Source organism: Etheostoma cragini, chromosome 11 (genome assembly GCF_013103735.1).
Source record: "Etheostoma cragini isolate CJK2018 chromosome 11, CSU_Ecrag_1.0, whole genome shotgun sequence".
Taxonomy (NCBI): Eukaryota; Metazoa; Chordata; class Actinopteri; order Perciformes; family Percidae; genus Etheostoma; species Etheostoma cragini.
Window position 1 is genome coordinate 20,286,186 of NC_048417.1, and position 18,056 is coordinate 20,304,241.

Sequence of the window (18,056 nt, forward strand, 5' to 3'; positions counted from 1 at the left end):
TTGGTCTGTCAGTCTGTTGCTCCAACACTTTGGTTCAGACTGACATATATGTCAACAGTTATTAGAGGATTTTCCGTGACATTTTGATGCGGATATTCATGGTATTTATGGGACAAATCGAACTTCTGTTATTTTCTCTGGCACCCATAACGTTTTTACTTAACTAGGTTAATATTTCAACATCCAGGGCCTGGTTTTTCAAAAGATTTAATCTGGATCAAATTGATCTGGATTTGGAAAGCCCATGTTTTGCTCTTCAGGATCCCCTGATCCGTCTTACTTTTATGCCAATTTTTTAAAGGAATTGTATTGTATTGTATTGGATCACTGTGATCCAAATACCAAATTTTAAGATTACAAAATCCTGTTTACCAGAGCCTTAAATGGGACAACAGGTAGGGAAAATAGCCAAGAGTGCCAGTGGCCACAAATAGCCACTGTAATAAACAGAAACATTTTACATTCTTTAGTTTGTTATAATGTTAAATAACAAAAAAATACTATCCAATAGTCCATACATCATTAGATGTGACATGCTTCATATGTGCTTCAAATATGAAGAAATTATTATATCATCAGTAAACCTTTATTTGATGGTCGTTCACTTAAAAAAAAAAAAAGATTCACAACTGAATCCACCCTTCTGACGGGATCCTGTTTTTTTGGACCAAATAGATCCCAAACTGAGTTCTACGTTTTGAAAAAACCCAAAGAGCAGGTTTCATCCAGATCAAATATAAAATAGGATTACATGATCTGATCTTAGTTTGGAATCTCTCTTTTGCTTTTAATGATGACTTGGAGCAGTTGTCAAATGTATGTTATGTTATTTATTAATTTGGGTTTCACTTCTCCTCTAGTGCCATCATGAGGTTCTCATATCCAAGACTTAAGTTCATGACCTACCTGCAATAATAATTACATTCCCATCAGTCTCAGCTGTACTTTTGTGTGCTAAATGGTAACTAAATGATGAACATGGTAACCATTATACCTGCCAAGGGGAAAAAAGTACATGTTCTGCATTTATCCAGTGTAATTACTTCAAGGGTACATGTAAATTAATTCAGATCAAAAGGCTCACGTATGAATACAAGTTGACCATGTCACCACCTAGAGGGTGAGCTTTTCTCTATTCCCAAGAGTTTTAATGAAGCTGCAGCACAGCCACGAATAGTCTTATCATAATGTGGAGTAATAAAATGGGCCATAGTTTGTGTGTGTTTTTTTTTGTAGTTTGGTGTTCAAATCTGAAATCTTCAAAGCTGTGTAAGCCAAACATAAACCAGACAACAGAGATATTTTATCATGTAGACAACATGTGTGTCACTAAAGTGTAAGAAACAAATTAAGATGGCACCTGATTTAGCTGCATACTGCTGGAAGGTACACGGAGAACCCCTTTTCATCCAAACATTACCTGTGTGTTAGCACTGCCATTGTGAGTATGTAAGCACACTGATGTTAGCATTTAGCTCAAAGCACCCCTTTACCAAAGTACAGCCTCACAGAGCTGCTAGCATGCCTGTAAACTCTTAGTCCTGTTTTCATGTCATCTTTTGCAGGTGAGAGTGGTTGGGGAAAGCTGTGGCGGACCTACAGAAACCAGCTCTGTAACACAGAAATAAGTCAGTGTGTGACCACCGGAGACATTAAAAGCTTTTTGGACTCCAAAGGGGTGAGCTACCAGAGCTACGAGCTGCCATCTGAAATGGACATAACCGAGTGTTTCACTGAGGGGGATGAGAAGGGAGAGCTGTTGCTTGATTTTCTCACTGAGGTGATGGACTTCAGTAAGACTGCCTCACCTGAGCTAAAAGCTGGTGTCTTGGAGTTACTCCGGCACCCAGACTGTAGTGTGGAGTCCAACGGCAAAGTTATCTTTAACAACAACCTCGGAGTGATAATCATAGATCAGCTTACTTAAAAATGTGGGAAATGCAGTGTTTCTCATGAGCAGTTCTGTTTTCTAAGAACTGTTTTTTGTTGTTGTATTTTCTTAATTATATGTCTTTGCTTTCGCAAAATGAAAATGGCTTGAGTGAGATTTTTTTTCTTTTTTGAAAGTTTTAATCAACTTAAGGCAGCAGTCTCAGATTCCTCATGATGGCATTTTTTTTTGTGCAATAGCAGGTAGTTTGTGCTTCCAACCCTATTACACTAATGCTCTCATTGGATCATATTGCTTAAATGGAAAATTAAACATTTAATTTTCTATATTGAGATGTTATGTTTAGAAGTTTCTGTTTAGATGGATGCAAATACATGTATTTCAGTCCCATGTCAATAATAAGGACTTTAACATTAGAGGAATAAAAATATGTTGTAAAGTGTACCGGACAAACTGACTGGAAGATCACAAAATGTAACCAAACAATGGAGTTTATGTAATTGATATGCTTTATTAATCAATGACTTTAGCTTACTTTTCATTGATTCTGGATCTGTGGCATATAATGATAATGTATACTTTATTATATGTAATTGTGATACATCTACACAAGTTAAATGTTGTAAGACCATCAGAAACAATGTTTCTTCAGGTTTGTATGTACATACTAATCCATGCAATACATTCATTAGATAATCACAGTCACAATGTTAGCTGTTGGTCCTACTATTCAGACAAAATAATTATCACTGATATGTGAAGTATTGGCACCATCTTGAGGGCAGTTTCAGTAAATGTCTGTAAAATACAAGGATGGGCAAATTAAATAAATAACTTAAACTAACAATCTGAGCCTGTCAGTGGCAAAAACAACACTTTAAGTGGACGTGCATTGGCAGTTGCTTTTGCCCCATTGGGTTACATTGCAGCCCAGTTTGTGGCTGCTGTTTTCAGTGTTCTCCCTTAATGCTGGACGAGTTTCAAGGATATTGTTCACATTTGTCACTAGATTGAATAATTAAGAAACTCCCTTGTGGCTGCAGCTTGTGGATAGTGAGGAGATGTTTTCTGTATGTGACAAAAAATGGTATAGCCTAAAAACTTGTGCCATCGCTTAGAACACCTTTAACTTCCAAATGACTTTAGTGAGCTCCACAGGTCCCCTAAATCAGTTGGAAATGATAAGGTAATAAAAGATACAAGTTTTTTCCGCTCTCCTGAACAACATGAAAAGGTTCATGACATGATGGAGTCATCATGAAAACAACCAAATACACATTAATAAGAGTTTTCAAAATGTTCACAAAAATTATGAAATATACAGTGCAAATTATATTAGCTTACCTGTGGAATACAACAATTCTGGTGGATTTGACAGACAATGAATAACAAAACATTCCAATTAAAATTTTTGAAAATATTAAAATTCACCTAACCTTAATGTTTTAATTTAAAACGTTTCAATTTTTTTGTTGAATATATACAAAGCTTCTAAGTGGTGGAGGTGTGTAAATTGTAGCACAAAATACTGCAGGTTTTACTGTTTGACTTTATGAAATAATAACCACTGGAATATGTCCCTGAACCTGACAGCATCTGCTCTGATGAACAGTTCATGTGTAAACAAGATGTACAGATTCATCTTTCTGGGTTGACTCAACAAAAGCTCATGTGAGGACAGTCAGCCGGTCTGTAGGAGGGGAGAGATACAGAACCATCCACTCGGTCCTTACCCTCCACATATTTATTTGTTATATAATACTTACAATGTATGATTGACGCTTCCATAGGGATTTAGAAATACCTTTTTAATGTTTGTTGTTTTTGCATGTATAAATAATAATTTCCAAAAGGTATGTGGAGTACCTTGCAGGAATCAGTCATCACTGCCGAAAAAAGCAAACTTTTGACTTTTTTGGTCATACATGATGTCCGATTGTCTTTTTTTTTTTTTTTTTTTTAAAGCTTTGCAGCTTTTAATGTTTAACGGCCCATGTTGGCTTGAACCACTGAATTGCCACTTGCTGCTATATTTTCTTTTAGGTTCTATTGGTGTGGGTGGATAGGTGTAATTTTTAGATTTTTTTCCCCCTCCAATTTGTTTTCTACTTATAATGTTGTATTGTTTTGATAGGTTGAGTATGAGATGAGCTTTCCCTTCAGAACTGTCCAAACTGCTTTAACTGTGTCCCAGAGTGTTGTTGGTGAGATACACACAGACCAACACATTCACACTGAGCTGCATGTGTTTGGACTGTGGATGACCTCAAAAGGCTCCATATAGAATGTTATTTTGTCTGATTTGAGTTTGTTGTTGTAGTATTTTTTCTCGTTTAATATCACATTCAGAAGATTATGAAGCCTTGGTAAAGTTATGTGGCTTTTTAGTGGTTTGCAGGATTTTACTTTTACTAGTTCCACAAGGCAAACATTTGTATAAAACTGGGTAAACTAGTTGTGTTGTTTGAGTTTACATTGGTATGCAAACTTTTTTCTCCACTAGAATACGCCCATGTACGTCATGACAAGAGTTAAGCAACAAAAGTTCAGCCAGTCAGCCTATGGGAGGGGAGTTAACTCTGCAACTTTAGAGTGGGAGAACAATTGAATCTCTGTCCTTACTCTCCACGTGTTCAAGGTAATAGTTGAATACTTACACTGCATGATTTATGCTGACCATAGTCAGAGTGCAATTTTGTTGTTTTTGCATGCATAAATCATTGTTCTTTGTTTGATTTCCAACTTCTATGTGGAATGCATTGCAGGAATCAGTCATGGCTGCAGAAGAAAACCAGACTTGTTTTGAGGGCAGGACTCTCCAAAACTTTCAGGTCTACCTAGAACAGTCGGGAGACCACGAGGCCAGTCTCCGGTGTGTACACAACATCCTGCCAGGTGAATTTAAAAGGTACAGAAAGAAAGGCTGTTTTCATATATACTTATTTCTACTACTTGCTCAGAATCCGTAGAGATTGTGGACGTCTTATTTATGTCTTTATGTGCAGTTTGAAGACATACAGATCATTTAGCTCATTGACTAATCTCTTGCTTCACTACTAAAGTAAACTGCCAAACTGCCAAATTATTGGTATTAATGTAGGAACTGAAAATAGTTAATATGTGAAACGGTTGTCACCTAAATATGTATGGCCTATATAGAAAGGGAGAAAAGCTTTTGGGGAGAAAAGCTTTTGGGTTTGGCAACTTTAGAACACTAGCTATCAGAGTAAGACTGAGAGATAAGATAAGAAACTTGGGTGGGGGTTGCAACTGTGACAGTGAGTACAAGCAGATTGCTTCTCTATGCTTAGTTCTAAACTTACCAACACCCAGTCACGGCTTAACCAATGGTGAAGCAGATAATAAGATCTGTTTACACCCATTTATGTAAAACAACTATATGTTTACACCCATATATGCAAAACATCCTTATGTCTACACCCATTCATACAAGTTCAATAAAAGACTGAGCAAGGGTAAAGTACTGGGGAAGACTGCTGAATGATTTCAGTACTCTCCCCCCTTTGCAAAAGAAAAAAAGACAAGATCTGAGTCTGTGAGTAATTTGGACTTGAGGTTGTGGACCTAACAATTAATCAACTTCATAATGAAACATTTTAATTTATTATGTATAGGATCAGACAAATGCATTCATTTGTTTATTTTTGTATGTGTTTTCAGTCCCTTGTCCATCTCTCATTTGTTGATGCAGAATTGGAGCAGGTAAAAGCCATCTGGATGTTCTGGGTGTTGGAAGTGGTGGAGGTATGTGATGAGATGCAGCAGCTGCACTGTTGTTCAAACACAACAGGTTGTGCTTTGCTGAAGTAATTTGGGCTCAGTTACTAACTGAGGTACATATTGCATTATTGGGTGTATGTGTTGTAAAAACCAGAGGGAAACACACTGTTCCATGATCTTGTTTAACAGTTCCTCCACAGACAGCTACTCAGGTGGCAAAGGCAGCCCACTGCAGGACTTCCACCACTGCTGTAAAATAAAAGTGTCACTTTCTCAGAAACAATGCCATTGAATTTGAACTTTGAATTTGGCACAGTCATGACACATGAAACCTAACTCTAACCCTAACCACTGTCATTAAGAAACCAATTGACACTTACTAAACGAAGCTTTTAAGACACATTTGTGAAAGTGTCATGTCACTCTTATGTAGATACCTTCAATTAAAGTGTAGCCAAATAGATTTGATTAGACACGATTGCTTTATTTCAAACAAATACAAATTTAGATGCATAATGTTTTGACATTGAAGCAGCACAACATACGTTTTTTTCCAGGGGAAATTGATGCCCCGATGCTCACTCTACTGCAGTCTACGTTCCCTGGTGTCCCGATCACTGCTGACATTGTGGAGGGTAGCTCTCAGCTCACAGACAACTTCAAAGGTATCAACAATTCAGAACGCCACTCGGTAATAGGTTTTTGTTTAATGAATTCTATATTTGTGTTTTTCTCGTCCTTTATTCTTTAGCCTTCTTCCTTCTGAACATTTTGTGAAACATTCTTATTAGTTGCACTAGTCTACTATATACATGTTGTATATCTCAATGTTATTGTCTGCTCTCTCTGTTTCTTGATGTTTGCTAACTTACAGCTTTGGTAGCAAAGACCACCAACATTCAGAAGATCCCATTTACTTGGTATACCATGCACAGTGAGGACTATGAGAGGCCAGTCAAAGAAAAAGGAGACATGAAGACTTTTGACTTCATACACATGATTCAGGTATGATGACCTTTTACCTTGGGAACCAGACAGAAATGCCAAGCTCAAGTTTTAAATGAATTTGTGAATGAGTGCCAGGCTAATGATTTTTTTACTTAATAACTTTTTGAACATTCCATTTAATAATTTGAGGATAACTTTCTGGCCTCTGAGCTTTGCGTGTTCTCTCCGTATTATCCTGGGTTAAAGTGAGACGGAATAAAGATTGCTCTGAACTGCTGGTAGAATGTCAGTCTTACTTTGTGCAAGCAAGGAATTTTATTTAGCTCCCAACAAAGTCCTCACTGCTGCTTGAATTCACTGGGGAGCAAATCACCAGAACCTGTTTTCCCAACTCCATAAATCTCCATAACACAGCTATAGTGACTAGCAGACACTTCAAACTGTGGGTTTCAGTAGATGCAAGCTTCAATCCAAAAGGTTAAATTACAGGTTCCCACAACTCTCTTCTTAACAGATGATCTACTTTGTGGATAACCTCGCCAGCACCATCAAGTTCTACCATAGCCTTCTGAAGAACAATGGCCGGCTTATGATCATTGTTGAAGCAGGTACGTGAACTATGTTTTCCATACTGCTTTCTGTCCTTCTTCCTCCTAACCTGTGTCTTAATCTTTACTAAAATGCCAAAAGATATATCAGTCTGCATTTTGCTTCATTTGCCCAAGACCATACATATTTTTGTTTATGCTGGAAAAGCAGTGCCTTCTTGGGTTTTTGTGTTCAGCAAATGTTCAGGCACACCAGGAAAAATGCTGTGTTGAGGACTACAGCTACCAGCCCTCTTGACTGTTATATGAGATTATAATATGACTAAGAGTCTCTCCAAACAACATTATCAATAGTTATACTCATACCAATATGTTGTTCTGGAATCAGTGTTTTTCTTCAATCTCATGCTATCCAGATAACAGTGGCTGGGACGTCTTATGGAAGACTTACACAAAGGAGCTCTGTGTTGGTGCCATCACAGAGTGCCGCTCATCAGGAGAGGTTATTTCCTGCTTGAAGAGCCAGGGTCTGAAATATGAGGAGCATGTGATTCCCAACACCTTTGACATCACTGAGTGCTTCAATCCAAAAAGCCAGACTGGTCAATGTCTGTTGAATTTCTTTACAGTAAAAGATAATTTCTACCAGTCGTTTACCCCAGAGATCAGAGCAGGCATGTTAGACCTTCTCAGGAACGAGTGCAGCTCTAAAAAAGATGGCAGGGTGTTCTTCAACAATAATGTGAGCTGCATACTTGTACATGCTTGAGTATGGAATGGATTGTATGGAAAGATAAATGATCTTCTTGCATTCACTTTATACGCTGCCATTTGATTAAAAGTACAGCATATTACTATCTCAATATTATCTAACGGTAATTGAGAACTTAAAAGTATCTCATTAACAAATTAATTGGCAATCAAGGTGAAGGAGAGTAATCAGGTTTAACTTTGACTATCAGGAATGATGAGTGTTATGCAAATTAACAGACGTCATGACCTTGAAGCAGCACCTACCAAAAATAAGAATTTGATAGCCATAATTAATTAATGATAGCCTCGTGATTTTATGGCTGTGGGTGCAAATCCAACCTGCGGCCCTTTGCTGCGTGTTATCACCCATCTCTCTCCCCCTTTCATGTCTGTCCACTGTCACTTTAATAAAGGGAAAAGCCCCAAAATATAGTCATTAAAAAAATTATATGCACAATCCATGGAACCATGTTCTTTATAAATTAAGATTTATTGAATTAACAACTACAGGCTAAACTAATAAACAAATGAAAAACAGAACTAAGAAATGAATGATTAATTAATGATGGCAAATGTTTCTCTTTAACATTTAGCCTTGCACAGCACCATTGCATACATAAACAATTCTGGTTTGGCTAGGTCATCCCCCCCAGATCCACATATTCAAAAATTGTCACCTCTCAAAAATCAATATGGCGACTTCCAAATTGCTAAACTTAAGGCTACAAAACTGTTGTCTACAAACCAATGGCTGACACTGTTGCTACGTGCACTATTATTCCGGTCTAGGTTATGCACTACCTGTAGGTTAGGGTTGTATTATCACACAATTATGATGCTTTGTCGTATTTTATGTACCTTGTTGTTTTTTGGTGATTAAAGCTAGCTATTTTTTTTTTTTGCTACCAAAGTGTTTACAATGGGGCCCGAGAGACAACCCTGACAGGACATTAATACACTGCATCAAGAATAGTGCTTTTCCTTGATTGGCCACTAGAAGTGAGGATGTCATTCTCTCTTTCTTTCAAATTTAGTTTCAAACTAACTAACTTGAATGTATCATTTAAGACTTTACACCCTAACCTTAGAGAGAACGTACACATAGCTGGTGCAATACCCTGCATTTGTATCACTAGCCTTGCCTATGACCAGATGAATCTGAAATCTCCTGTTCTATTTACTCTTGCAGATGCATCTGGTCACCCTTATTGTACAGACAAATGTCCAGCAACTTCCCATTTGACGGGTCAATAACAATTATTTATATTATATGGTTTATATTTGAAAGGAAGACTGAAAAGAAGTGCTCTGTTGATGCATTTCTGAAGAAAATCAAATGGTTACGGCTCTCTGTTGAAGCTGCTAGCGTGTCATTATTTAACAAAATGGATGGATACATTTTTGCAAAGCAATTAACTGCACTCAAAGCTTTTCTTGGTGGCTGTAATTCTGACAGGATTTGGGAAAAGTATAATAAAAGGCAGTACTTGATAACAAACATCGCGTTATCTGTCTAGTTTAAATGAAACATTATACTCTTGTGTTTTTAAAGATTACATCTTCAGTAGAAACCAATGATGCTGAGGAAAGAGCTGACGGTGGGTTGTGTGTCAGAAATCCATTTGGATGTAGATGAGTCCCTTCCGCTTTCGGCCCTCCTTCAGCTGCAGAGGCGCCCGGGTTATAGGTTATAATATTCCAGCTCAATGTTCTCCTGTGTGCCCGTCTTCTGTCCCCTGCTAGCCTGGAGAGACATGACAGAACACAGATTTGACTTCTTGCATCAACCTCTCTTCCGCTCAATAAACACAGACTGTGTGCTTCATTTTAGTCACGGGTCCAAACAACAGACATGTGTCAGTAGCCTACCTTACAGTAAAGATAAAGGGCAGCATTCCCCAACAGCAGAATCAGCGGCAGGACGACCGCTCTGATGATAAGAGGTGTCGGATCTGATCAAACACATGGACAACCTATCACATCACACATCAAGTGTCCAACGTAAAACATCCGATAGATCCTATCAAACACAGCTGTAGTGAAAATCTAAAATGTCTTCAACATGGATACTTATTTTGAGCTGAGAGCTCAGGATTAGAAGAAATGTATGTTGCTTGATTTACACAAGTTATTTTGTATGTTTATCTAATTTTAAATGTGTTGGTTATTGATATGATAACTTACTGCATCCTTTGACATTAATGTGCATTAGATTTATTTAAATTATTTTTGCATGGATAATTATTAATTACTTTTCTTTAGGCTACTCCATTTTTCATGATGTGTCAAGGCTTTTTTAGAAGCATATTTAAAAGATTATAATTCTTGTTTACTTTAGAGAATAAATGACCGGCAGTATGGATGTTTTTATGATTTTTTTATGCCTGGAGAGTTTGATTTCCTGTAGACCTCTGTAATCAAGCGAGAAAATTTGATGAGAAAACTAAAGTTGTAGACCAAAGTTGTGCACTGAGTTGTCAGAAACCATAATCACTTTGCCTAGCGTTTAATAGGTATTTTATGTACTCATGACTGTGAACTGTTCGAAGCGTACCGCTAATAACTTCCAAACAAGTGTGGTTTCTTTGGACAGTGAAGCCAGCTAAAGGAGCTTTGCTAATGTGCCGCCATTGCTGGAGAAACGACGGTCGCATTCTTCTCCTGCACAAAGGGACAAGAGATGAGACTGCGGTCGAGAGGAGTTTTGTCGCTGATGTATACTAAGTAGGTCTGCTAGGATGAATGTGTCGTTCCTGCAGGCTGCAGCTCATCGCTTGTGTCTTGCAATAGTGATTTCTAATGACTGTTCCTAGAACTGTTCTAACTCTAAACACAGAGGTGCTGCTGTTCTGTTTCTTCTTGAGCCCCAACCATACACTGGATATTAATAAATAATATACATACAGTGTATGGCCCCCGGCATTTTTCCGTATCTTTATATGCATTCAGTTAATACAAAGTTAAAACTCAGAGAGGCCTACTGAGATTATGTCTCGTTTCTCATTACCTGCTTTAAACTGAATAGGTTCATACATAGTATTCAGCAGTAACATTATGTTGGGTTGTTAAAACCACACTTGTTCTGGCAGCCTCTGCAATGTATTGGTATTATAGGTCAAAACAACCCGTTCTCACTCCCAACTCGTAAAAAACGGATGCTTGGAAAGTGGCTGTCAGCGTCTGATGCAACAAAAAAGGAGCTCTTCTGCACGTTCGTGGAACACACCGGGGAGAGCATTAGGTACACAGGGTTTAACGAGTAATTACATTACATAGCCCACGTTATGCCGAAATTCCACGAAGGAAAGTTGGTTGGGGTGTCAAACTTTGGACTTTCACCCAGGAGACTTGGGTTTGTGTCCTGCGTGTTTCCAAAAGTCGCTTTCTTCTTTAACCGTCCCATTATTCCTGCGTGTCACGGAAGTGTAGCCCACCCACAAGCTTTTCCTTAACATCACAGCGTCAAAAAGGGACGCCAAAGGGACACCAATAGACCTGCATTTAGATATGGCGCTAAAGGAGACTTTTAGCCCCAATAACAATGACATTACCAAGCGTCCGTATTTTACGAGATGGGAATGAGAATGTGTTCTTTAAAAGGGTAAATAGTCAGCAAGTTATCTCTATTGTGCTGGATGAAACAAAAATGCAAAGTTGATGAACAGTTGTTATGAATGGATCAGCCATGCTGTTTCAATCAGCAAGAGTTTAGAAACTGTTGTCACTGCCCGATGTGAGTCAAGTGCAGATGTGAGTTGCGTATGTAGCCTACATAATGCTAACGAGAGATTAATGTACTGTCAGTACAGTAAAAATGGACCTACTTAATGAAGTTTGTTCGCTGCTAGCTACGAGTTAGCAATTAAACAACCATAGATAGCTAAAACTGTTTTTAAATGACTGCTAGCTTACCTACAAGCTAGCAATCCAACACGACAAAGGCTGTCACTTGAATGGTGTTTTGCGCTAGCAAGAAACCAATCATAGATTGCTAAAACGTTTTTGAAATCAATCCCGTTTTCTGTTGTTTGTAATAAGAAAAGTTTATTATTTCATGGATTTCACAAATTTCAGTAATACACGTTATGCCGTAAACCGTTTAAATCAGAACATGCGCAACTCAAATCTGCACTTGACTCACATGTGAAAATGCTTTTATCATGGTATCAAAACATGCTCTGTGTTACAGTGTATTCTTTGCCGCTTATACACTTTGTATACGTTTGGTTACTCGTTACATGTGTAACACAATGGCAAAGTGTCATTCCAGAAACATGTTTGAGCTCATCATTTTTATTAGGTTTGGACAAATCATGTTTTCCAAACCTGTAAATAGTCATCTTACCTATGATAGTGAGAAAGAGCAGATTGCTCTCAGAGGAGAAGTTATGAGATAAAACATAGACGTGATAAACACAGCTGTAGCTTCCTTGGTGGGCGGGCTCTGCAGCAGGAAACAGGAACTGGGCAGAGTGATTGACAGATGGTTGGGTGTAGTTTTGTACTGAGTTTGAGGAGGTAAAGGTGAGCTGAAAGGAGCCCCCTGGGTACTGTGGCTGAATGAAGCAGCTGATGTTGAAGATGGAGCCTCTGAACACCTGAAACCCTTGCTGCTGGGCCTCGGAGTCCCCGTTCAAGGAGATGTTAGGTGGAAGCAGTAGGTCTGTAAACACAGAGAGATGAACGGCTAAAGCAGGGGTCCATTTCAGAAAGCAGGTTTAGTGAAAACTCTGAGTTTGTTAACCCTGAGATGAGGGAAACTCTGGATTTTCCGTTTCAGACAGAGGGGTAACTTGTCCTCAGTCAGTTACTATGGTAACTGAGCCTGTAAACCTATCCTGGGCGGGAACAGGTTTTTGCATTTTTTAATTGTGTTATCTGCATTAATAAAAAAACAGTGTTGGTTTATTAACCATGTTAGGCACACTGTAAAAAAAAAAATTCTTCTCAAGACATGGCATTTCCTTTTGTCAACGATCTCGTTGATGAGTAAGCTGTATTACTTCGCAGGGAGTCAAACATAATAATGTTTTATTCCCAGTCTATCAGTTATGCACTCTAAATAGCCATATCCGTCCTCATATCCCTAACATTACCCATCATGGACATGCTCAACATCCCGGCAGAGTCTTTGTGTGACATTACATAATTTTTTGAAACAGAAGTTCTCTTTACAACATTGGTAATGTGGAGCACATAAGTAAAGCCACTGTAGCAAAGCGCCATCAGAAGAATGTGCTCTGAAGTGTGTTTTAATGTTTTTTGTAGTATTCCCTGGACATAAACCAGTAAGAGACATTAAAAAGGAATTCCAGACTACAACTGAGACAACCACGCTCCAGGAACAACTCGGAAAAAGCATTATATGTAACAGGGTGGGGGACTCTAGCCATGTTAGCAATCGTTGGTAATACTAGTCCATTTAGATGGACAGTACTGTGTGTACAACTGATTGAAAACCTGTAAACAGTCAGCTTACCTGAGACAGCAAGAGAAAGCAGACGGCTCTCAGAGGAGTAGTTATGAGATAAAACATAGACGTGATAAACACAGCTGTATTTTCCATGGTGGGCAGGCTCTGCAGCTGGGAACTGGAAGTGGGCAGAGTGATTGACAGCTGGTTGGGTGTAGTTGTGTGCTGAGTTCGAGGGGTTAAAGGTGAGCTGAAAGGAACCTCCTGGGTACTGTGGCTGAATGGAGCAGCTGATGTTGAAAGTGGAGCCCCTGAACACCCGAAAGCGTTGATCCAGGGCCTCAGAGTCCCCATCCATGGACGAGGACACGGAGATGTTGGGCTGAAACAGATCTGACACACAGAGGATGTGTCCTAAATCATGCACTCACTACTTACAGTAGTTATAGTCCGCTGTTGTGGTGATGTCTTAATGTATAGTGAGAATTGCCCTTTACAGTGAACTCAAAGTATCCCACTATGCATCACAAGGAAAATTAACAGACGGACGAGAGGAGAAAGATCAGTGTGGCTGCAACCTAAATAATTTCTGTTTCATTTGCAATGGTGAAGTTTGTTTTACTAGTTTATGTATATTATTAGGCACAAGTGCCATTGGCAGCGCAAATAAGTTCAAACTAGACTTTTTTTAAATTTATAAATATTATAAATATTTATAATGTAAAGGCCCAGCATCATTGGTTTTCTTATTGATAACATCTTGCCATGTATTTTTCTGTTATTTTTCTTTTTTTCTGAGTGCAAGAAAAGAATGTTTAGAGTGAGCAAAGCAGCTCACCACAACACAATTGGCCACACTGTACTTTGTATTTATTCATTTGGTAATTATTTTTTTTTAATAATTTGTTTTTATTAGTTTGAAAGGTATGCAACTTCATGCCTACCTGATGCCCCACAGGCGTATGCCGGTGTGTTAATGGTGCAGACCCACAGAGAGATGACTGGCTGAAGCAGCGTTCAGTCTGAATACATATGCACCGTTTTGCTTCAGTTTTTGGGTTTATTCCTCGGAAAGGTGTGCTACTGCCTTTGAGGTAAGTTTTATTTTGTGTTAGAGGTATTATCAATCAGCAGCAACGTGTATATGGACCCAAACCACTGACTGTTAGAGTGACAGGGAGGAGCACACTTGAAACATTACTGTTATAGAGGATGTCACGGATGGGATTACCTGAGCAGGTGAGATTCAGGGTGATGTGAAAGGGCCATGGTGTTACACAGTCTCTCAGAACAGATCCAGACTGAACACAGTCAGAGCTGACCCTCCACATAGCTCTGTATGACGACTCTTCTTTCCCATTTACAAAAACAGCAGAACCACAGTCCAGTTCTTTACAGGTAGCGGCTGCTGTCTCTGGTGTGATGTCATAGTTAATCACTGGTTTCCAGTCCAGATGTTTCAGCTCCACTATTCCTGCACAGCGACTATGTCCTCCCACCAACCTAACAGGCTCTGAAAAGAAACAAGAGTCTTGTGTTGAATAATGTAATTCTCATTTGAACAGGAAATAACCAAATCAAAGCTGCAGCTCCTCTTCTACCTGAGCAGGTGAGTCCAACAACTTTGCCAGATGAGCAGGTGACATTTCTATCAAAGCCTGAGCTTCTACAGTCCGGGAGGGCCGACTCAGAGCCTCCACACTGGAACGGTTTGCTCCACATTGGGGCTTGCAATTTTCCATAATGCACCCCCTGAAGGACTGAAGGATTCCCACAGCCAAGCTCCCTACAGACCACCTCTGCATCCTGCTGGTCAAAGTCAGCTTCACACACCGAGGACCACCGCTGGGGGGACTGGTTATTCTTCACCTCCAGTCTGCCTGAGCACACACTAGTCCCATTTACTAGCCTGACAGATTCTGGAGAGATGTCAGAAGATAAAATAGAGAGAGATACAAGACTTAAAAACATAAAAACCTGGATGACCTTTAATTTCCAGACCAAACTGAACTTATTGTACTTTGCCTTAAACGCCCTGGGGCAGATCTTTCTCCTTTTAGGAAGTTGGGTGTGGATACACTCCCCAGCGCCCAGCTGAGCTGAGCTGCTTAAAGTCGTGACCAGTAGGTCATTGGTGCCTGTTACGCTGGCAACCAAAAGACCTGCTGGTGGAAACCAGAAAGCTGTCAAGCTGAGGAAGGAGTCCTTTCAGGATAGTTGGGGGTTGGCCCAGGGGACTCCTTCAGACTCCTTCATAAACAGAAATATACCTTGGTACATTCAGCACCCGATTTACTGAGACAGCAGCTCATCATAGTCCGTCATGGCTGCTAGAGATAGTCTGGTGCATGTGTGTGTCAACCTGAGAACACAACTGTAATAGATTATGTCAAGGATGATGTCAGTGATGGGCTTACCTGAACAGTTGACATTAACAGTCGTGGAAGAGGAATCTGATTTTGCACACTCCCTCAGAGCAGATCCAGACTGAACACAGTCGTATTTGATCTTCCACACAGATCTCTCTGATGACTCCTCTCTCCATCCGACAGAGACAGCGGAGCCACAGTCCAACTCTTTACAGGCAACCGCTGCTTTTTTCAGGTTCCAGTGAGTGTCACTCACTTGTTTCCAGTCTCCCTGATGTTTTAGCTCCAGTGATCCTGAACAGCGGCTCTCTCCTCCCACCAACCTAACAGACTCTGAGCAGAAAGTCAGGAGTGAAGAAGTTAATTATATTAAGAAAAGATTACACTAAAAGTTGACTGCTGATTCTGCTTTATTGGTCCAAAAAAGACCCTATCAGGCTGTTCAAAAGACAAAAACCCAGCAAGGCAGCCAGACTTGACTCTGTCTCTCCCTTCTTCTTTTCTTTTTTTTAATTTACCTGTTGAGTTGTGTTTTCCTTCAGCCTGCAGTCCTTAAGAAAAAATCAGAAGATAAACATCACTTTAAAGCAGCATGATTGGAGCACAGTCAAGTTTCTCTGGTCACAGAACTAGGGTTGCAAGTTATTTTTTTTAATCGTCTACATCGCAATGTGCGAATGTGCGATAGTTACATCGCAGGACGTGCAATGTTAACGCTATAACGTTTTTGCTGCTTGACAGAGAAACTTTCAATGTTCTCCTTTAAACATGATTGTTACCGGTCAACACTGCCCCTTTTAGACAGGTCGCCATGTGGGCAACTTGTGTATGTGTGGTAATGTTAGTGGTTTATTAAGGGAAGGCCCTCCCGTGTGTAGAAAAGTAGCCTACTGTAAGCCGTAGGTGCCGCTGACAAAGTGATGAACATACTTTTCCATTGGCAGTGAACCTACAGTAGTTGGTGTTTTATGTTTGCTACAAAGACCAAATAAATCACCTGAATAATGCAATGCAATTTTAAGCTAATGTAGTTGGCTTTTAGAATCAAGGGGTCTGTCCCAGCTAACTCTAGGGTTTGGAGCTGCGAAGCTGGTAACGTAACCTTAATCTACAACAGAACTCGATGTCGGATATAACCTAATTTAGAGGAAACAACATGTTTTCATTTGCCTGGACTGATAGTATTGAGAGTGTGTGAATCAACCAGTGTATTTAACTACAAAGTGCTTACTTGCTTTGGTGTTTGTAAAGCATCAAAGTTTAACATAGAATGGTAACAATTTTTGGTCCCAGAATGGTCTGGGAACTTTCGACTTTGGTTGCGGGAACGTTCCCTGAAGGTTAGGTTTGGTTGTGTTTTGGTTGTGTGTTGGTTGTGTGTTGTTTAATTGGAAAGTTTTCTTAATGTTCTGGGAACGTTAGATTTTGGTTACATCGAACATTCTCAGAACGTTCCCCTAACATTGACCTAACTATGCAACCTTTAGAGAATGTTCCCCTAACATTAACCTAACATTGCAACATTTAGCAAACGTTTCCCTAACGTTGCAACCCTTAGAGAACGTTCCCCATAACGTTAACCTAATGTTGCAAGCTTTAGCTAACATTCCCCTAACATTATCCTAACGTTGCAACCTTTGGAGAACCTTCCCCGAACGTTCTTTTTGACATCCCCCTCACCTTTAAAACAACTTTAACAACCGTGATACCAATTGTACTATTACTTTAAACTTAGCAGGAATTAATGAAGAGGCCAACTTGATAAGAAAAGTTCTCTTTTTATTGTCTATGTAGATGCACTCCTCTACAAAATTACCCTAGTTAAGAATAATTTTTTTTTTTCTTAATATATTTTTCCAAGCTATTTATGTCCTCTTGTAAAAATGTGTCTATTTCATATTGCAATGTCAGTTGTTTCCAATGTCATACAGCCCAAACTAGGGCTGGGCAACGAACGTCGATACTATTACGGCACCGAAAGAAATATTCCGATCCTATGAGTATTAAAAAAATATTTATCTTTCGGTACCAAATTTTGTGTACGAATGCCTCTGAGTTCGTAGGTGCAAGCTTCTCCGTCCTCTCTGCATATTGACAGAGAGCGGAGCTCGACACGCGCGCACAGGTGTGGACGGAGGAGCAATCTCCTTCAGCTCTTCACTTGTGTGTAGTCATGGGAATCACGGCACTGCCGATGAAGTGGTTTTAAATGTGGTTAGAAATGTTCAAAACTTCACGCGGGAAGCGTTTGCTGCGATATGATAATGACGAGGTGTAGTGGTAAAAAAAGAGGTGGGTAAACTATACATTCTGTTATCAGATGGATCAGGACGCGATCGCCAATAAGGTGGGCCACAGCATACCGGTGTATCCTGATGACATTGCTATAGGCT

General features: G+C 39.5%; 3 protein-coding genes across 5 annotated transcripts in view; 2 read left to right on the top strand and 1 right to left on the bottom strand.

Annotated features, from left to right (window-relative positions):
• The window catches only part of hnmt (histamine N-methyltransferase), a 31,147-nt gene that overhangs the window by 5,125 nt on the left and 7,966 nt on the right, over positions 1–18,056 (top strand). Inside the window, exon 7 of the mRNA XM_034885628.1 lies at positions 1,566–1,945. Within this exon, the coding sequence (XP_034741519.1) occupies positions 1,566–1,927 (362 nt within the window). The 3' untranslated portion in view covers positions 1,928–1,945. The remainder of the gene's footprint in view (positions 1–1,565; positions 1,946–18,056) is intronic.
• On the top strand, positions 4,422–7,939 carry LOC117952954 (histamine N-methyltransferase-like). Of its 3 annotated transcripts, none has more exons than XM_034885625.1 (7): positions 4,422–4,529; positions 4,657–4,799; positions 5,604–5,656; positions 6,190–6,330; positions 6,507–6,637; positions 7,095–7,188; positions 7,545–7,939. In XM_034885625.1, the coding sequence occupies exons 2-7, from the start codon at positions 4,666–4,668 to the stop codon at positions 7,895–7,897; spliced, it is 906 nt and encodes a 301-aa protein (XP_034741516.1). In that variant the 5' UTR covers positions 4,422–4,529; positions 4,657–4,665; the 3' UTR covers positions 7,898–7,939. The 3 variants fall into 3 exon arrangements, with proteins under 3 accessions (XP_034741516.1, XP_034741517.1, XP_034741518.1); XM_034885626.1 differs by having other exon boundaries at positions 6,190–6,297; XM_034885627.1 differs by lacking the exon at positions 4,422–4,529 and having other exon boundaries at positions 4,719–4,796; positions 5,602–5,656.
• Positions 9,388–18,056, bottom strand: part of LOC117953242 (scavenger receptor cysteine-rich type 1 protein M130-like) — a 9,763-nt gene continuing 1,094 nt past the window's right edge. The window contains exons 2-9 of the mRNA XM_034886071.1: positions 16,182–16,214; positions 15,712–15,996; positions 14,896–15,213; positions 14,526–14,807; positions 13,361–13,687; positions 12,227–12,544; positions 9,751–9,833; positions 9,388–9,625 (exon numbers count right to left, since the gene is read on the bottom strand). Of these exons, the coding sequence (XP_034741962.1) occupies positions 9,563–9,625; positions 9,751–9,833; positions 12,227–12,544; positions 13,361–13,687; positions 14,526–14,807; positions 14,896–15,213; positions 15,712–15,996; positions 16,182–16,214 (1,709 nt within the window). The 3' untranslated portion in view covers positions 9,388–9,562. The remainder of the gene's footprint in view (positions 9,626–9,750; positions 9,834–12,226; positions 12,545–13,360; positions 13,688–14,525; positions 14,808–14,895; positions 15,214–15,711; positions 15,997–16,181; positions 16,215–18,056) is intronic.

Bases quoted from the DNA above. Each gene is read 5' to 3' on its own strand.
- LOC117952954 (XM_034885625.1), top strand. From the start codon at position 4,666: ATGGCTGCAGAAGAAAACCAGACTTGTTTTGAGGGCAGGACTCTCCAA. The intron at 4,800-5,603 runs GTACAGAAAGAA...TTGTTGATGCAG, and splicing joins CTGCCAGGTGAATTTAAAAG to AATTGGAGCAGGTAAAAGCC. The intron at 6,331-6,506 runs GTTTTTGTTTAA...GCTAACTTACAG, and splicing joins AGAACGCCACTCGGTAATAG to CTTTGGTAGCAAAGACCACC.